Source organism: Charadrius vociferus, unplaced genomic scaffold (assembly GCF_000708025.1).
Source record: "Charadrius vociferus isolate BGI_N301 unplaced genomic scaffold, ASM70802v2 scaffold529, whole genome shotgun sequence".
Taxonomy (NCBI): domain Eukaryota; kingdom Metazoa; phylum Chordata; class Aves; order Charadriiformes; family Charadriidae; genus Charadrius; species Charadrius vociferus.
In genome coordinates, this window is record NW_009650172.1 from 3,002,904 (window position 1) to 3,021,856 (window position 18,953).

The window sequence follows — 18,953 nt, forward strand, 5'->3', positions numbered from 1 at the left end:
ATTATATTTTCACCACTATGATGAAATTAGGCGGGTGTTCCTAATATTTTCCTGAAGAAGAAGAAAAAAAATCCTATTAAGCAACTAGCAGCCTTTCCCCTTAGTAATTGGGGGTGGGGGGAGGGTGTCCTTGCAAATGCAACCACTGGATGTCCTTTCACAGCGATACTTTTTCTTCTGGTGCCTTAGTTCTTTTTAATGTTTGAGTCAGGAGAGGTTGCCAAAATGTAAATTATGACTAGCATACTTCTCCCTCCCACACAGAGCAGATTACTGATAGCGGATATAGCTGGTTCCTCGTGTAGCTGCCTTGCACGCCGCCCTATTCCACTCGTGTGTTTAACACACCTCGGCACTCTCTGTCCATCATTTTGTCTTCTCTTCCTGGACAACTACAGACAGGAGCATTTTCTTCTGGTGTTCGCAATTCAGGGGGGAAGTGGTAGCTAGAAGTCATATTTAGCTTTAAATGTTGTTGTGTGAGAGTTTGTGTAGAAAGAACACGCTATTTACGATTCTCATTTTATTTTCTTGTTATAAATTTATGCTGTGTTACTAAGTCATGCTCGTCGTGTGTTGTACTTTAGTTGCTCTATCTCAGGGCAGCTGTGAGCTAAATATTTTATCGGAACCAGAGGAATTCTCAAAATCAGGCTGCTGTGTGGGCGCAAGTTGCTCTTTGTGCTTATGTTCTGTTCCTATAAATTCTTTTGAGGTCTGCAAAGTTTTGCCCCAGCTGGATATGCTATTTTCTCCATCCTAGAAACTGCAAGTAAAGGAAAAAGAAAGAAAAAAAAAAAAAAAAAGGAGACAGAGCAGGAAAGAGATAAAGAGAATAAACAAGTTTTGCAATAAAGAGATATTTTGAGCTGGGCATTTCATATTGTTTCTTATTGGCCAAACCTCTTCCATGATTTGAGAGGGTTTGCAATGCAATTTATTCATTTTCTCCAAGGGAGAGGCCACATTTAATATGTGCTCTCCAGGATTCTCTGTTAAAATATTAGGCAATAAAATCCTTGACTGTTCAGTAGTTGTGGTTATAATTTCCCTCAGGTAGTGGAAACTCGGTAATTTATTGTTGTTGAAGTTTTCCCTTTGCACAGATCGGGGTGGTTGGAGCGGTGTAAGAAAGGTGCGTTTTTCTCCAAGTGCGTGTAACAGATGGTGACCCATCTCCGCTCCCCGGAGAGCCCTGTGCTGCAGAGCCCTCCACGGTCGCTGACTTGGCATCTGGGAGCAAAACCACTGGTGGAGCACGAGTGGGATCTGCTGGAACCAACTGGCCGTGCTCCCCCTCGCTAACAGCTCCGGGTCTGCCTCGGCACTGGGTGGTTTTGCGGTACAGAAATAGGTACCCAGTTGGTCTGAGCGGCAGAAGTGATTTGCGATGAGCCCACTGTTGCAAACTGCGCTTTAATACAGACATACCTTTCTTTGGTGATGGACTTTTCATGCAAGTCGGCTAAATTGGCTGAGCTGACCTGTATTAAGAACAGGATTATTTGCCGTGAGCCGTTGACTCCTCCCAATGTAGTATGACCATCTGCACTAAATGACGTTGCAGATCATAGAATCATAGAATGGTTTAGGTTGAAAGGACCTTGAAGATCTTCACGGCATGAGCTGGGGTGGTCTGAGGTTGTAAATGAGGCATGATTTAGGGAGGTGGATGTGAGATCCTTTTTTTTTTTTTTTCCAGACCAGCTGAGAAAGCTGGAAAAAGCAGGCGGGCTTGGAGCTGTGGATGGTCTGGCTGAAGCTCACCGCCTCCTAGCTTGAGTTCCACGAGCGCAGGCAGCACCTTCATTCGAAAGGAGGGAGCTCAGGCTGGCAGCTGCCTGCAGATGGGCAGTGGTGGTGCCCAGGGTATCCTCTTGCAGGTGTCCTTTGCAGCACCTTGCTGGTGCGCAGGTCTGACCTGCTTTTTCTCCTTGGTGGACTGTAGCCTCCAAGCATGTGAGGGGAAAAAACGCTTAAAGATGCGATGATTCAGGAGCCTGAGAAGAAAATAATAGGAGTAACTCATTTGCTATTATTTTTAAAAAATCTAACAGTTTTCAGCCACTGTTTTGAATTCTGAGTGTGAGGGTTAACACGGCTGCTGACATTAAAGAAGGAGACAGAGGGACACCTCTACCCTCCGGAGGAGCATTGCTGGGGTGCGAGCACACCAGCCTCCCCAGGCGCAACACAGCCTTCCTGAATATGCGGCTAAGTCGGCTTTGCTGTATACCTCCAGATCAGGAGAGGTGTCAATGCCTCTGATCTGAAAAGGATTTAGTGCCTGAATGGATTTATTTAGCACCTGAGACCATGTTTCAGCCTGGGGGAGGGCTAGTGGAGGGAGAGGTGGCCAATCCCCTGCGCAGCAGGTGATAACACCGGGCAGTGTTAGAAAACACAGGTCTTAGTGACTTTTGGAGGAGTGAAAGGTAAAAAAAAAGAAAAAAAACAAAACAAAACATAACTGGTTCTTCAGGCAGACCTTGCCTTAAATGTGTGGGCTTCAGCATTGGAGCAGCAAAGTTAAAAAGTGTTAACATCATCCCTGGTGCAACGCTACCGGAATAAAAGTTATGCCATGAAGAAACACGCCTTGCATCAGCCAGCAATGGGCTCTGCACCACCGCCGACTGCACACTGTATTTTATTAGATACTGGACTATGAAGCTATTAGCAAAAAAGTAAGGAAAAAAACGGGAAACTAATGGTAAACAAACAGAAGCTGCTATCAGTGAGCATCTAATTTCTACCATTGTCGCTTCCTGCCCTCTCAGATCACACTCCCACAGAGAGGAACCCGCATTGTTTCCTGCTGTAATGTGAATTTTGTTATTCACTGCATATGAACACCGATGCCAGATAGCCTGAGGAAGAAGCCCATGGTGTTGAATCAGTAGTGCAAGAATGTGTTTGGTAGCTTGTTATCTGTCTAGAGTCTAAAATGCAAAACATTCAGCAAGCGATGCGTTATTAGAGATGATACGATATCGTCAGTCTGTGCGTCAAAAAAATCTGAAAATGGAAGAAACTGATCCCTGGGGGAATCCCAGGGGCTCTCCACACCCCGAATGTGAAGGGCGAGAACATGAATACTTTCATGTGCAGCACAAAATACCTCCATGATCACTACCCCGTGTTGCCCCAGACCCCCGTCCCAGCTGGTTGCAGTGCTGTTCCACAGCACCCGTGTCTTTCCATCCTCGCTGGAGACAGCCAGATCCCCAACTGCCCGCAGCCAGCCGCGTACTGGGCTGTAGGAGGGGGGATGGTGCTGCCCACGGGGGGCCATAAAGCCATTCTTCTGGGGATGCTGCCGCACTGCTTTCCTCAGCAGCAGCTTTCCTGCCTTCCTTCTTCCCTTGGTTTGGCCCCCGGTGTTGTCCTAGCATGTCGTGCTCACTCAGGGTATCAGAGTCCTTGTTAAACCAGCACAGATATTTGGGGATAGTTCGTCACGGATGTGGCAGCTGGAGAACCTTGTGCTTCAGGTTTACTTGGTGAAGAAAGTTCGGGGTGCGGGAAGGAAGAAAGGCAAACATTCTCCCTGTGCGTTTTTTTTTCTTTGGCTGGAAGGAACGGTTTTATTTGAGATGACTTATATTTTTTAAATTAAAGCCTCTGTGAAGTAATATTGCATCTTCAAAACAAACTGCTGAACTCAACTGCTTTTCCCAAACACATGCAAAATTTTCCCCTCAGGATCTTTAGAGGCCCTGGAGTGCCTGCCTTGCAAAACCTGGGGCGGTGAACAGAGTCGCTCGAGAATGATCTCCGTAGGATACCTTTAAACAGTGTGCTTATGTGTATTTATAAATATATATATGCATTTAACACATAAAATTCTCTTTTAGTATGCTACTGCATACGGTAAGCAGAAAGAAAAATAATGCAGAACGAAAGAGGTGCTGCCCAGCCGGTAAACCTTGAAAAAGAAAAATCAAAACCTTCTAAGAGGCACAGGCACAAGCAGTTTTTGTCATCGTTTTTCTCTTGCCGCTTAATACACGTGGTTATTTCTTTGTGATCATTTCAGATGCCTCAGGAACAGTACACGCACCGGAGCACCATGCAGACCTCGGAAGGACCCCAGGTATACAAAGTGGGGATTTATGGCTGGAGGAAGAGATGCCTCTATTTCTTTGTGCTGCTCCTAATGATTTTAATCCTGGTGAACCTTGCTATGACCATCTGGATTCTGAAGGTTATGAACTTCACAATTGTAAGTAGGGGTTACCCGGAAGGGTCTGGGGAAGATGAGGGAGGGTGATGGTCTTTCCTCTGAGCATGAATTCACATATGGCTTCGATGACAGGGTGTTTCAGCTGCCACGGATAGCTGTTATTACAGGGAGGAACAAATTTACCCAATGATCCTCTTTTTCTGCTGGAGATGTCTGCAGTATTGCAAAGCTGAGGAGTCAGCTCAGTGCTACAAATCATCCTCCTGCTGTATATATACATGTCTGTATGTGAACAATATATGCCACCCTCCCCCAATTTTGAATTATAAAGGGATTTACAATTAATGAAATAGGTTATTTTGAACTGGGATGTGGGGATGGGTTTGGGCCTTTCTCTTACACTTTTTCTGCTTTTCTCCATGACTGGGAAGTCGAGAAACTTGATTTGCCCTTTTCTTCGGGAAGATTTATGTTGTTCCATAGTGACGGGGTTCCAGAAGCTTCGTGAAGAAAAATAAAATGTTCAGAGTGGCTCTCTGGGTGTGGTATGTAGGTGGAGCGCATCCTTATCCTCGTAGTGCTGTGGTTGGTGCGCATCGGTCCTGCCAGCAGCGCTCCCTTGCTGCACAGACCCCCTGGCCAGCTTTAGCTTTCCAGAAGCTCCTAGAAAACTGTTGGGCAGCTGTACTGGGAGCTAGATTGCACTGGGGCAGATGGTGCCTTCTGGGCATGGAGCGCTCTGAGCATCGCTTGAGCTCTGTTCAAACACTTTGTGAGATCTTAAGGGGTGCCTTGACCTTGAATTGCCTTTTTACAGGGTGAGCTTCGCCTCTCTTGCTCAAACACACTGCAAGTCAGGAGACGATGAACCAGGCACACCCCACTTCCAGGGCTAGTGAGCCTTTCTGTGGTAGGTCCTAGTGTTTTAGTAGATAATTTGGCCAAGCAGAGTGAAAACGAAATGATTGGTCCTCTTTTCTTCAAAGCAGTCGTCACCTTGGTCAGACGGAGTTATTTTAAGATTGTTTGAGTCTTCAGGAGAAACTAAGTTTGAGGCTTTAATCCTGGATTTACTTTATGAGAGTGCTGTAAGGCTAAATTCCCCGAGACACTTTCAAGGACTTTCCCAGCCAGGCTCGGATGCGAGCAGCATGTTTAAAGTCTCCCGGCATTTCTTTCTCTGCTTTGGTCTTGTGAAGCCCCGAACAGCTGTGTCCAACATTATGTCATTAATGGGCCATGAGAAGTTGAGTAAACAATCTCTGACTTACTGTATCCAGCAGACAAAATGCTGTGTCGGGGGGACGTGTAGCATTCATTTTTGCTAACCAGGATGCTGTCAAGGTGTGCAGAAGATTGCAGTGCATGCGTGCTTAGGGAGCAAGCAATTATAAAGCACTAATCCACAAAAAGCTCCTGTGAGTGGGTGAAGAGTGAGCCAAACTGGAGCAATTAATGCTTAACCAGACCAGTTATTTAGTCTTGTGAATTTGATGCTGTTTTGAGGCACATTTCATGCTGACCCATGGTCTTTAGGTTAATGTAGTTGAAAAATAGATATTTCTGAGGTGATGGAAGACTTGGTCATATGCTCATCATACAGGCAGTGTTATGGGTATCAGCTCAAGAACAAAATAATAGAGTTTCAGATTCTTACTTTTCAGGAATGCAACTTTATTTCTTTAGAATAACATCACTTCGATGTGTCGGTTCCATGCTTTCTGCTGTTTGGTGGTGGTGGTCAGTCAACTCTCTACAAGTTGCTTGGGAAGCCAGGTGAACTTCTCTGCTCCTTTTTCCCTCACTGCCCTCTCCTGATGCATTGCATTTTGCACGCCATCTGCAGAAGGGTCATCTCCTAAGGAGACATACAGAAATCTCCGCTCCACTAGGATATACACTGGCTTTTTGGGGGATGCACTGATCTTCAAGCTCTTGTCTGATTCTGTTTCCTTAAATAGCCACTTGCCCTCTGGTTTACTGGGGACTAGTCCAGGGTAAAGTATATTTGTATACGGTTTTAGTTAATTCATAGCGTCTGATGTTAGCAAGCGATGAACAGCGGTTGGTGATAAAAACACAGAGAGCGGCACTGAATCCTGCGGTGGGAACAGCTTTGTGGTGGTAGGCACGGCCATGCTACTCAGGGTGTGTGTCGCTGACACAGCCCGTTGGAAATAAATGTGAGAAGAGAGCGTGTAAAACGGGATCCTCGCCCTGATCCGCACCCATTCATCTCCCCATCTCCTGCTGCTGCTGCAGCCTCGCCAGCTGCTCTGGGTCCCGCTCTGCAGTCCCTCCTGCACCCTTCCCACAGGCTGAGAAAACTACTGTGCTAAGTGAATTTTTAGAGGCAGACTGACTAACAATTGTAGGAAAATTCTCAAATGAGGAGATGCAAATATGGAAAAGTCTTTAATTTATTCCAGTTCTGATAAGAGGAGCTGAGAGTCCTTCTGGGGCGGGGGAATGATTGGGGCAGTCAGTCAGCAAAAGCTGCTGCTTAGTGGGTTGGAGTTACCCCGGTGCTTGCAGAGCAAAAAAGGAAAGGAAAGTTTGTGCTTTTTTTCTTGTGGAAAATGTAGTATTTCCAGTATCTTCCCACCCCTGAGCTCTCCTCCCAGAACGTGAGTCTGTTCAACTCCACAGGACAGTCCTGGCACTTACTGGAATTTAATGTGTGCTCATTATAGCCAGTAAGTGCTCACAGTATTTTAATGAGCGCAGCGAACCTGCTCAAGAAAACTCGGGGGTGTTTTAAATGCTGATAATGGCGAGTGGAGAAGAGAGGAGGAGATGAAGCAAGACAATCTCAGGGAAAAAAATACCACCTTCTCATGCGCGTTATAGCTGTACCCATCCACTCCGCTTCCACGTCAAGCCCTGAACTCCCTTTCTCTCCCCTCTGCGTGCCCCGCTGGCTCCTGCTCCGGGAGACAACTCCTCCAACATCCAACTGTAACATTCCGATCCATAGCTTTTAACAAGCAATGCATCACTAATTTATTCTAGGTTTTGCTTTTATCTGAACCTTCAAGGTTTAAATAAATTTATGTGTGGCTATCGCTTTTCACCCGGGGTGTCAGAGCAGCATCATGCTCACGTGGGGCTGGTTGGTCACTCTGTAGTCTATCCTCTGGCACAGCCATTCGCTTCTCATGTAGTGTTTGATCCTCAATTTGTTTTAAATGCCTTTATCAGGCACAGGACATACAAAAAAATATTCTTAGAGGTGACCTCAAATATCATGTGCCTGTCCCACAGCTGGTTCCCATAGCCAGGTCCATTTATCCCGCTCATTTACATCAGCTCTGTGCTGCTCAGGGACTGCGGGAAGCTCTGTGTCCATGCATGGTTCCTACCTCTAAACCTGAATTTGATTTTTAAGCCAAACCACGAAATGAATCTGCATGAAAGCCACCAATTTGGATTGAAACCCAAATGCACCCTGAAGGTGGCCTAACCTAATTGAGGCAGAAACCACCATCCAGCACTTAACTTTCCAAAGATATATAGGTAAAGGGAACTCAGTTTCATTCAGATCTCGGACAAGCCTGGTAGACGCGTGTGGTTTGCACATATTGGGTTTGGGGAGAAAAAACCATAATGCCTGGGGCTGTGTATGTGACTCCGCCGCTCAGCCTGCAGGTCCCGCGTAGGTTTGGGTTGTGTCCTGCTGGCACAGACCCCACAAGGGTTCCTACGTGCCAATCTAATTACAGGGCTGGAACCGGAGCTCTTAATGACCTTCTTCTTTATGGTCCCCCTGCATTTGCATGCAATGATGCGGCTCTTTAGCGGTGGGATTGCCCATGACTCTGTGTGTAGGCACGTGCATCTTTTACACTGTATGCCTGTGATGTGCTGGGGATCTCTATTTCAGCTGTTACTGGTGAGCTTAAACCATGTTTTAAAAGCTTCCTCTCGTATTAATGTGGCCAGCAGGTCAAAGGAGGTGATTCTGACCTTCTACTCCACTCTAGTGAGACCCCACCTGGAGTACTGCATCCAGCTCTGGAGTCCCCAACATAAGAAAGACATTGACCTGCTGGACCGTGTCCAGAGGAGAGCCACAAGGATGATCCGAGGGCTGGAGCACCTCTCCTATGAGGAGAGGCTGAGAGAGTTGGGGCCGTTCAGCCTGGAGAAGAGAAGGCTCCGGGGAGATCTTATTGCCGCCTTCCAGTCCCTAAAGGGGCTACAGGAGAGCTGGGAAGGACTTTTTACTGGGGCATGGAGTGACAGGACAAGGGGGAATGGATATAAACTGGAAGAGGGCAGGTTTAGATTAAACATTAGGAAGAAGTTTTTCACTTTAGGGGTGGTGAGGCACTGGCACAAGTTGCCCAGAGAAGTTGTTGAGGCCCCATCCCTGGAGGTGTTCAAGGCCAGGCTGGAGGTGGCCTTGGGCAACCTGGTCTGGTGGGAGGTGTCCCTGCCCATGGCAGGGGGGTGGAACTCGATGATCTTCAAGGTCCTTTCCAACCTAAACCGTTCTATGATTCTATGATTAGTTTCTGAATATTACAACAAAAGATGTGCTTACATAAACACAGCAAACCAATATCCTTATTTTAAACAGTACCAGGCTCCAAAGGCTCAGGTAATGGGCAATGACAGTGCATTGACCACTTTCCACAAGGGTAGCGTAAAATGCCTGATATTTTGAACAGTGTTAGGAGTCTAAAGCATGATCCATTAGTACCCCTTTATAGCTTCTTAGGCAGAAGGAGGACCTCTAAACAGGAGAGACAACAACTGTACTGTTGTGGCTACATTTAAATGGCAAAGGTCCGTTTACTGATCTGCCCATCAAACCACTGAGGACCCTTTGCTTTTCCTTTGCCCTTCCCTGGTGTTTCTATGCACAGTTGCCTGTTTGCGTGTTTTGGACTGTATGCCCTTCAGGACCGAAGCTGTTTGCATGCAGCATCCTGTAGTTCTTTATATTGGCAGGTTCTACTAGACTATAAACAGTAGTAAATGGAAAAATTGTATTTTTCCCCTAATCAGCTTGCAAGGCTTGAAATTCCTGGAGGACTGTCTTCTAAGAATCATCCAAAGCAAAGGCTCCAGAATAGTCTTTGTAAGGAAAATATTCTGCCACTTTGGTATCTGGGAGGCCCTTCATGAGCCAAACTTAACATCATCTGAGCCAGGAGAGTGTGTGCTGCTTCCAGGTCTGTGCAAATCCATGCAGACTGCTCGTCGCGTCTGTGTGCGCACCTTCGAGGAGACGCAATGTGGCAATGGGCAGGCAATGACCCGCCACGTTCCATCTTCCTTAGGATGCAGCAAGAGGGGGACCTTCCCCTCCTGTCCCGGTCAGGCTGTGGTTGGGTTCTCCCTGACCACAGCAAACTCTGGGTTCCCCTTCCAGAACCACTCCAGGTTTTGTGAAAGTTTGGGTCCTCGTCCTGAGGTTCAGCCATATTTCATAATTCCAACTGAGCGGGATGAAATGACTGCAGTTGTTCAGGTTTTTCCCTTTTTTTGCTGCAGGCTGCATTCAGAGCTGAAGGGGTATGTTTTAGCATTGTTGAATGAAACGTTAGCAATTTAGAGAGGAAAAAACGCTGCTGTAGGTGGCACAAATGTTAAATATCATTATTATCTTGCTTTCTTTATTAAAAGTTGATAAGAAAAATGAGCTTTTAAAATTTGGTTATGAACAGTTATTTCCAATACAATTACTCCCTCTTGTGTGTAAACTACCTGCCACATTTTAATTACAGGAAAACAGTAGGGTAATAACACGGCAGTAAAGATGGATTAGAGTTAGGAAAGCTCGTTGCCCTAACAGGCAGGATTCTTTTATTAATGATTTAAAGGAACAGACTTCGTTCTAAATTTTTTTTAAAATTAAAAATGGCCTCAGAATAAAATGACTGTGCAGTTTATACTCCCTTTTCATGATTTCTCTGGGGTCCCTTTAGGTGCAATGGGAAGGCCAACGCGGGAAAGAAATCTGATCTGCTTTTCAGCTTCTGCTTTGTAGTGCAGCTGTAATCAGTCAGCTAAAATTGTTTAGAGTTAGAATCAATGTTACTATATCCTAATTGAGGAAAGAGCGAAGGGGTTTTTCTCCCTCCCTCTCCCCCAGACACACACGCATACAAAATTGTGCACTTTCCCATCCTAATTCATGTTGCTCTTTTTATAAAGCAAGTAATTGTTTTGAGACTGCTTGCATGACCCAGGAGCTTTGCGTATTTCCCTTCTGTCCTCGTTCATGTGGACTGCATCTTCTGATATAAAGATGTTAATCTTGTAGAGGTCTGACAGCACCAGCAATGCTGTGAGTGACTGTACTGTTAAGTGAAGAAGTTTCTACGGGTGAAATCCTCACCCCCTGGAATTTAGTAGGAATCTTTGCATTGACATCAGTGGATCAAGCCTGTCACTGGGATGCTTTTTATTCGCAGGTTTTTATGCTAAATTCTAATTTCCTTCCTCCTGGATTGAGGAAAAAATGTGTTATGCTTTTCTTTTACTCTTTTCAGAGATCTGAATTTCATTCCTAGAGAGTTTCTGTTTCTGTATGAAAAGCAATTGGGATTCCTTATCTTTTTAAAAGATATATATATAGTACTTTTTTAACTTCACTCCTTTGGAGCTTAGAATAATACAGTCAGTTTTAATAGCATAGTGCCTGATGTTATTACAAGTTTGACCCCTTCATTGTTGCATCCTCCGGAGTGTCAAGCATTTGGTACTGATGGCTTGCTGAGTTATATATGCATCGGTTTCTTCTAGCGCTACACCTTTGAAAACTCAGTCTCTGCTAATATTTCATTTTTGTTACCCTAATACCACATTTTCTCAGCCAGCATAAGCACATAAGGCTTTCATCTTCCTTGTTACCTAAAAGTGATGAAAGGACTCTGTATTTTTACCTCACTGTCTCTACTCTCAGCTGAACCATTGAGTTTTCAGAGGCTTGCCATGGCGTTGGATGTGCTTACAGGTATGTCAGGGGAGCAAAAGAAATAGCGAAATAGTAAGTCTTCCAGTAGTACCACTAAACCAAGCTGGATATGCCGCACTGTAATCGTTTCAGTAATTCTTTATTTTTATTCTTTGACTACTGCACAAGGCAGCCTGTGGTGTGCAGAGTGTTGCGACGGCAGATGGCCCTTTTCCCTCAAATGTTTTGGGTTGGGGTTTGTGGAGAACTGAAGCTTACGTGATTGCGCTTCCATCTCCATGGACAGGCTTCCAGCTCTCACTTCTCAATTGTTTCTAAGCCACCATTCAAACAAAAGTCTGCGTCCAGGAGACAGGAATATCTCAAATGTATTTAGTTTCTGTATTTTTCAGAGCAGAGGAAAGGAATCTTACTCATTAGTATCCCTGCTGTGGAAGAAGCTGCTGTACTTATTACTCACCAGGGCTGAGATATATCATAGATGTCCCCGTACCAGAAAAAGCTTTTATTGGTACTGTTTTCCTACCAGACACCTGAGAATTTAGCCCTAAAATCCAGATAGGCAGCATCTCTCGGTTAGTACTACTACTGATTTGAAGGAAGGTGTTGGAACCTCCGCACCACCCCCTCCTCATGCTTGCGCCTCAACGCGTGCATACAGGCAAAACATCATCCAGCAGATCTGTTGCATGGGCTGTGCTGTCGAGCCTCAGTAGCCAGTCTCCTGCGTATCTTCACCGCAGGCAAATATATCGTTGCTGTAAAAATACATTTTGGCTTTGTTTGGTGCCTCCAAGAACAGAGGGAAAAAAATAGATGGAGAGAGGAGGAGAGTAGTGGGGGTTTGGGTAGTTTGTGATGTGAGGTTGAGCATTTGGTCTCTGGCACAACGCTTCGTTTCCAGGTATTTCTGGCTGTGAACAGAGTGTCCCTCCTGCTGCTGCCCCACATCCCCGCCGTGCTGCGGGGAGCGCGATGGGAAGCCTCATCAGACCAGGAGAAGCTGCTCCACGGTGCGACAGCAGCAGGACCCGGCCAACAGCCAGGAGGGCATGGGTGGGATGTGAGGGGGGCGGGGGGGGGCAGTGAGTCATAAAGTATTGATCCCAGATCCCACCTTCTGCCACCTCCCTCCGGTGGGGATTGTTCTCACCTTCCCTTTCATCTGAAGAAATAAGATATTTCACATTAGCATTCGTCTCAGTGCCAACAAAAGATCTTCAGACTAGCAGTTCTGAAGCAGAGGGAGATTTGTCTCTTAGAGAACATGTAAAAGGTATTATTATAAATGTGCGAAAGAATAAAAACAAGCTCGCTGCTAAAATGCCGATAATCAGTTAGTCCTCTGAATAGCTTACAATCTGATCCCTCCCCATATTCTCACAGTACAGTGGGAGAAATGATTTAATTTGGGAATCCGCACAGCAATGATGTGCCAAGCTGAGCCGTAGAGTAAGTTTTCCACCGCTCTTTCTCTTGTTCCTTGCACCTTTTTTTTTTTTTTTTTCCCTTCTGAGCTTCCTGACATCCCTCCTGAACTCTCTGCGTGGCAGAGAGCAATGCTTCTCAGCTTTGAAAACCCGGCAGCCAGTGCTGTAACAGAAATATAATTCTTGTGAAGCACCTCTTCTGCGTGGTTGCCTGAAGGCCAAGGAGCTGCTTGGAGTGGCCTCCATGCCTCTTTCTCAACTTGTCCTGGAACTGCAAAGCCATCAGCTTTTCACAAAGCTGCTTCTTTAAATGTTTCTTGGCGTTTGGTCCTGGACCCCTGCTGTATTGCATCTTGGGTTGTAGCATCATCCGTGGAAAGGGGGAAGAGGCGGCTCTCACGCTGTAAATGACTGTGCCAAGCGTGAAGTACGCAGCAGCAGAAACCTTCACCTGCTTTGGGTGAAGCCACAGCTTGCGGGCTAACTGCTGCCCGTTAGCTCTTGTCTTCGGCTAAGCAAAAGGACTAAGAAAAAAGCGCCGTATTCTCTCTGCAGTTGTATGCATTTACTTTATTTACCTTCCGTAACTGTCGTAGCCTGCTCTAAAGACTGACGGTTTTGAGGACAGAATTACAGATCTGTGGTTGTGTGGAGTCTGTCCTTCCCCTCCCCTCCTGCAGATGCTGTATTATCTCTCCTCCACTTACACGCTGCCATACCTGATTTGATAGAAGTATTTAAAATACTCGCTGCCATTTCATGTGCCTGTTCTCCCACAGCTCTGCTATGGAGATGAGCTTCAATATACCATTTGAATTCATCATAGCTTGCGTTTTAGTTCTGGTCGTTTCCACTTCAATTACATCTTCCCCGTTACCCATCCTGCCTTCGCTGCCGCGGTCAACAGTAAGATGGACTGAGGTAATTATTTGTATTGAGGCCCCAGTTTCCATGGGACTACACTCCAGTGCACTTGCATGAAGGACAACCTGTTAACACTGAAATGATGCGGTTACCGACAGATTTATAGAAGAGAAATAGATTTACACAGGTAATTCAGCCTTGACCTCTTGAGTTCTCCCGGCACTACTGCCCACCTCTTTTATTTTTAAACGAGATCCAGTAACTAATAGTGAAATTATGGCAATGTGCTATATGAAATTTGTGATTATTTGCATTTAATTAAAGGCTTCATTTGAGAAAAAGAAGGGCAGCTTAACCTCAGAGAAGCCTCTACATCTCCAGTAATTGCTTCTAATTGAAGTCTTTAGAGTTTCCACCCCACCACAGGAAAAAGAAAAAATAACCCAAACCTGAGAAGTTTACTCCCACACACAGGGTCCCTGAAAATTATTTTATCCTTATGCAATTAAGGTGACCGAGGGTCCTCATAAATGATTCTTCAGTGTGGGTTAACCAGCTAAAATTAAAGTTTAATTACTCAAAAGCCTAGTTTATGGTGTGTTTATGAGAAGCTCATCCTCCCAAACTGGCCGTGCTGTGTGACGGTGTCCCATGCAGACGGGCGCAGGGGGTGCAGGGGCAAGTGTCTCGCCAAAGTCCTCCTGATGGTTCCATTTGCATCACGGGTTTCTGGGTTTGTACAGTTCTTCCTGACTTCCAATTGGCACTTTGGTTATTCTAGAAAAAAAATGACAAGCCTTTTGGCTTAGTGTGTCCTGTGAAGCGCAGGAGAGGAGCTCTGCCAGCGTGAGGTGTGGGGGGCTGAGCACGGGCACTGCCTCTGGGATTGGGAACATCTGGGGCATCTCCCTGTGCAGGGCTCCAAGGGCACAGGCTTAATCTCTGTTGCTGCAAGAAGTGGATCTTTCTCATGGCAAACTGTTAATAGTGTGGCAGTTGGTGTTGGCATGGGAATAGGGGCTCGGGCAACCTTTTCTAGGATGCTTGCCAGCGCCTTGCCCCAGTCATGCTGGTGCATGGAGTGTGCCCCAAAAGCAGCCACAACCTGTCACAGGGGTGGTAGGAACCCATCCTGCTCCGCTCACCGAGGTGCCCGCTTGGGGCAGAGAGGGGACCTGTGGCCGGAGGGGTGTGATGGGACCTGCGGGTGCCATGTCTGGGGGGGAGCGCAGCACCTCGCGTTAAAGCCACCACCTCAGACTCAAGCGTGCGGCACTTCAATTACACATTCTGCCTAATTACGACTGTCAGCGTTTCCGTGCCGCTTCTGGCAGCACAGTCGCTCCGATTGCACCCTTCGGCTCTGTCAAAATCCCTCCTCCTATCATGGATCTGAAAACAGGCATGACAAAAATAGAAGTGTGTTATGTTGTAGCAGCAGACATGGCCATTTTCTACTGTTCATTGTCTCCACTGAAGATGCCGATGTTGAAAAACGTGCGAGTCTTCTGCTTTCCTGTGTTCTTGCTTTGTTCTTGTATTTTATTATCCTGAAGGTTCTTTTTAATGTACGCTGAAACACGGGAAATGTCTAGATGGAGTGGAATCTTTCACAGCGACCTCTTAGAGGTCTACAGGTGAGTTAGAAATGGAAATGTTATTGTTTGTCAGCAGCAGATCGGTCGTATTTTTTGAAGTTGCAGCTACAGTTAAATACATGAAGACACGCGTGACCTGCCTCTGTTGTTCCTCAGCAACCAAACACGCGTGGCAAAGTGCGCCTCTGCATTTTAGAAAGTGCTTCACTGCTGTATGCAGAGCCCTGAAATACTCGTATTTCGTGTAGGTGCAAGTCATATAGACGTGTGTAGGTGCTGAATTTGATTCGGATTATTTAGTAGGGTGGTATTGTTTCTGACAACAAATATTTAATCTTTCAAAGCAAGACATTAAAGAATTTTGTGCTGGGAAACTAGGAAACCAAATGCCTTTTACAGTCTTCACTTCCCCTGTCTGCTAGAAAGGGAATTCCAGCTAATTATATATTTGTGCACTCCAACCACCTCTGAATCAAGCACTTATTTACGGAGAGATGTCATCAACAGACAGAAGGTTTGCAGCAAAGCCCGGTATCTTGTGAAGAGGGGGAGCCTTACCCTGAGCGGTGGTGGCTGGGTTAGAGGGAGGTTGGGTGGATCTCAGCCATTCCGCTGTGGTTTTACAGAAAACTGCATTGTCTCGGAGGGAGAACGATTCAACTCACCAGCAGGTATAGACTATACAGCAAATGTCATCTTTATTTGGAGCTGTTTGTCAAGACCTGTTGACCAGTGATAGTTGTCTTTGTTAGCATTATAAATGATTCAGACTCGTGTTGCCCAAGCAAAGCCCCAAATGCTGGAAGGCAGATGTGTTGAATTCCTTTCTTCTTCCCAGTGGAGCTACATTTACTGCCATTACACCTATTTTCTAATAGGAAGCTTTTCTGCAGACCAGTTTGCCTTGTCAAGCCTCTTTTCTTTGAGCTGAGAAAGAGGAGCTCTTACTTATTCAGGACTGGAATAACCGTTCTCTGTATGGGGAGACTGAGGCCAGTGAAGACCCCAGTGCCACCGTTGTCCTTGCGATGTCGGGAGCTGTGCGAGGCAGCCCCAGCCAGGCCACCCTGTGCTCCCTCGCCCGCGGGTGCAGCACCGTGGCCGTGTTTCCCATCCTCCCAAGTACCGGTCGGAGCAACTCACGGTAACTCATCAGAAATTCACCCTCACCACCAAAATGAAAGGCATTAAAATATTCCCCTACAGCAGCAGTCTGCATGAGGGAAGGGCCTCGCGCTTTGGGGGAAAATCTGTTCTTCAGGTGGGGTCAGAGCCTGGGGCTGGGAAGGCAATTAATTCCCTTTTGCCAGTAGAGTATGGTAAGTAAGCACGGAGTAGCCAGTTGCTTGATGCACGACTCGGTTCTGCTTTTACAGGCGTGTAAATCCATGGCATCACTTCTGGGTTGCACAGGTATAAATGAGAGAACAGGCTAGCAGCGTACAGCTCCAGAAGGAGCTCTACAAAGGAAAATGTTTTAAACTTTGAAATATGGACAATATCTGGGTAATTGGAATGAAGTGTGTGTCCTGGTTTGGGTTTTTTTTAATTCTGCCCCCCCCCAAGGGACCAATAGAGACTGTTGCTTTGGGTTGATAATAATCTATGGGGTGACACATTAAATTGATTTCACTCACCTATTAGGTTTGTCGGTTTAAAACAAATACATAGATGCTGTGAGAATTTATGCAGTGCAAAACACAGACAGGGACCTGAGAGAGCTGCGTGGACAGAAATAGCTGGAAACAGCTACAAATCTGTGCTCTGAAGTCTTACAGTAGCAGGCTCCCAGCTTTGGAAACGTGGCACAGGAACCTGGAAACAGTGGACAATTGTATGTGAACGCCAGTAAATAAGAGTAAACTGGTCTGTTGTACTTCTTTCTTGCTTTCCTTTTCCTCATTTCATGTTTCCTGTTCTTAAAATTAATCCATCTTATAAGAAATGTGAAGTTAAATGGCTAAATTCACTGCTCAGTCACAGTTATAACTGATGTTCATATTGGATGAGCTGGCTGAAAGCTCATGCTTACTGAAAACAAGCGTAGAGAGATGATGAGATTCATGGTGGGGAAATGACCACCATTCTTCCAAAATGTTTTCAGTAACAGCACCGGGAAGGGAATACACTGGTGCAATCTGTAGTTCTTGTTTTTGTTTTAAAGGTCTCTAATGAGCCGTGTGTGCGATGTATTTCACCCTGGGAAATCCCACTCAAATCTGGCACTTGGATTTCATTTCTTGTGCTGCTATATTTAGAGCCGAAAGCAGATCTCCCAGCGTGACTCCTTCTGGCTTATAGAAGCCCTGTGAATTGTCTTAGTAATATGCACTAATCGGTTACCAAAGCTGCCAGCCCCCCATGAAAATCCTTCAAAATGATAAAGAGTGGAAGCAGAACAGTTGCCCGTACTTTCAGGCTGCAGTGACGCGGCAGCAGGAGGTTGTCGTGTCTGTGCTGTGGGGATGAGGGACGGGTGACCTCGATGGATGTGGTGTGGTCTTTTTTACTTGACCTGCTGCTCGATCGCTATTTCTCTGTGCCTCTGTTTTCACCCTATGGGTAAAGAGTCTGATCAGAGGTGTCTCCATTGAGTTTTAATGAGTAAATTAGAGTTTTTAAGAATTTGCAGTCAATGGTAGTCTCAGAGTGTGCATGTTCCTTCCTCACTGTCCATCCGTGTTTGCTAGTAAAAGTAACAGGAGGTGTGATGTATTTGTTATTAATAAGTTCCCATCTTTCTTGACCTTAGTTCCATTAAAAATCGTTCACGGCCAAGCCAAGTCAGGCACTTGGTATCATCTTTGTTATAATCAAAGGAAAGAACCTTCCTTTCCAATCCAATGTTTTTCCCATGCTGACGCCCGCCAGCCCAGCTCTGCCCGGATTTCTGCAGTCGAAGCGCCAGGACGGTCCATGTCTTGAGTTCAAGAAATGTTGTGGCATGGATGTTCAAATTACGGGGAGGGGAAAGAAGTCATACATATCGCTGTTTGCAGTGTAATGTGAGAATACGGCATTTTTATATTCAGGTATTTCGAGATGTATTTCAGGTATTTCATTCCCTTTCTGTGCTTGTCTATATAGGGAAAAAAAAATCTTTAAAACTTAAGAGCAGTGAAATCACTATGGCTCGGTAGACGTAACATTCAAAATCTACTAAATTAAGCAAAGAACATGTCCATCCTAGCAGCTTTTTGTTGTCTTTCACAGTTCTTTGATAGGAATGTAATTTTCTGTAATCACTCAGAAAGACGGCTGGATATTTTTTCTATTACGTTCTGAAGGACTCGAACCTTTTCTGGCTTACCTTTGCTATTTTTCATGTTTATATACAACAGTATAATGCATCAGCATTTTTATATGTTTCCCATATAAAAATGAGCCATGCTTATAAAGGCTGTCAGACTTTCTATTCCACAGAATAACTGGAGCATCACTGTGAGTTGACACCAGCCTAAAAATCACATATAGATGCTGAAATGTCTTATTTTATGGCCCCGTTGCTATTTAATAGCTAAGCTGTGCCCTTTTCTTAATTTACTGTTGCCATCCAGAAGTACATTAGTGTTGGGGGATGCTGCTGCAGAGGTCCCAGGGTAGGTCTGCTGCTTTCCTGGGTGCCCTGAAGTCAGCGAAGCTGCGTGTTGGCTGAGGAACTGGCCAAGCTGCGATAATTAACTGGGGAGTTAGAAATGGTAAGGAGACCAGTCTCTACAGTGCTTTAACCTTCTTTCAGCAGGTTTCTCCTACCAGGGATTGGAATATAAAATGATTACTTTTTTGCTCTCTCCTCTGTATTTAGCCTCAGGAGGTTTCTGATAGGTTTTGGCTATTAAAGACAGCAGTAAATGCCTAGCTGGAAGCTATCTGGCATTCATAACCTTAAGCTATTTAGGAGATCAGGAAAGCTGAATGGATTTTTTTTTCCTTTTTTTTTTTTTTTT

The 18,953-nt window shown here is 45.5% G+C and overlaps 1 protein-coding gene across 1 annotated transcript in view; it reads left to right on the forward strand.

Moving 5' to 3' along the window:
- The window catches only part of SGCD (sarcoglycan, delta (35kDa dystrophin-associated glycoprotein)), a 179,509-nt gene that overhangs the window by 77,961 nt on the left and 82,595 nt on the right, over positions 1-18,953 (forward strand). The window contains exon 2 of the mRNA XM_009892618.1: positions 4,040-4,225. Within this exon, the coding sequence (XP_009890920.1) occupies positions 4,040-4,225 (186 nt within the window). The remainder of the gene's footprint in view (positions 1-4,039; positions 4,226-18,953) is intronic.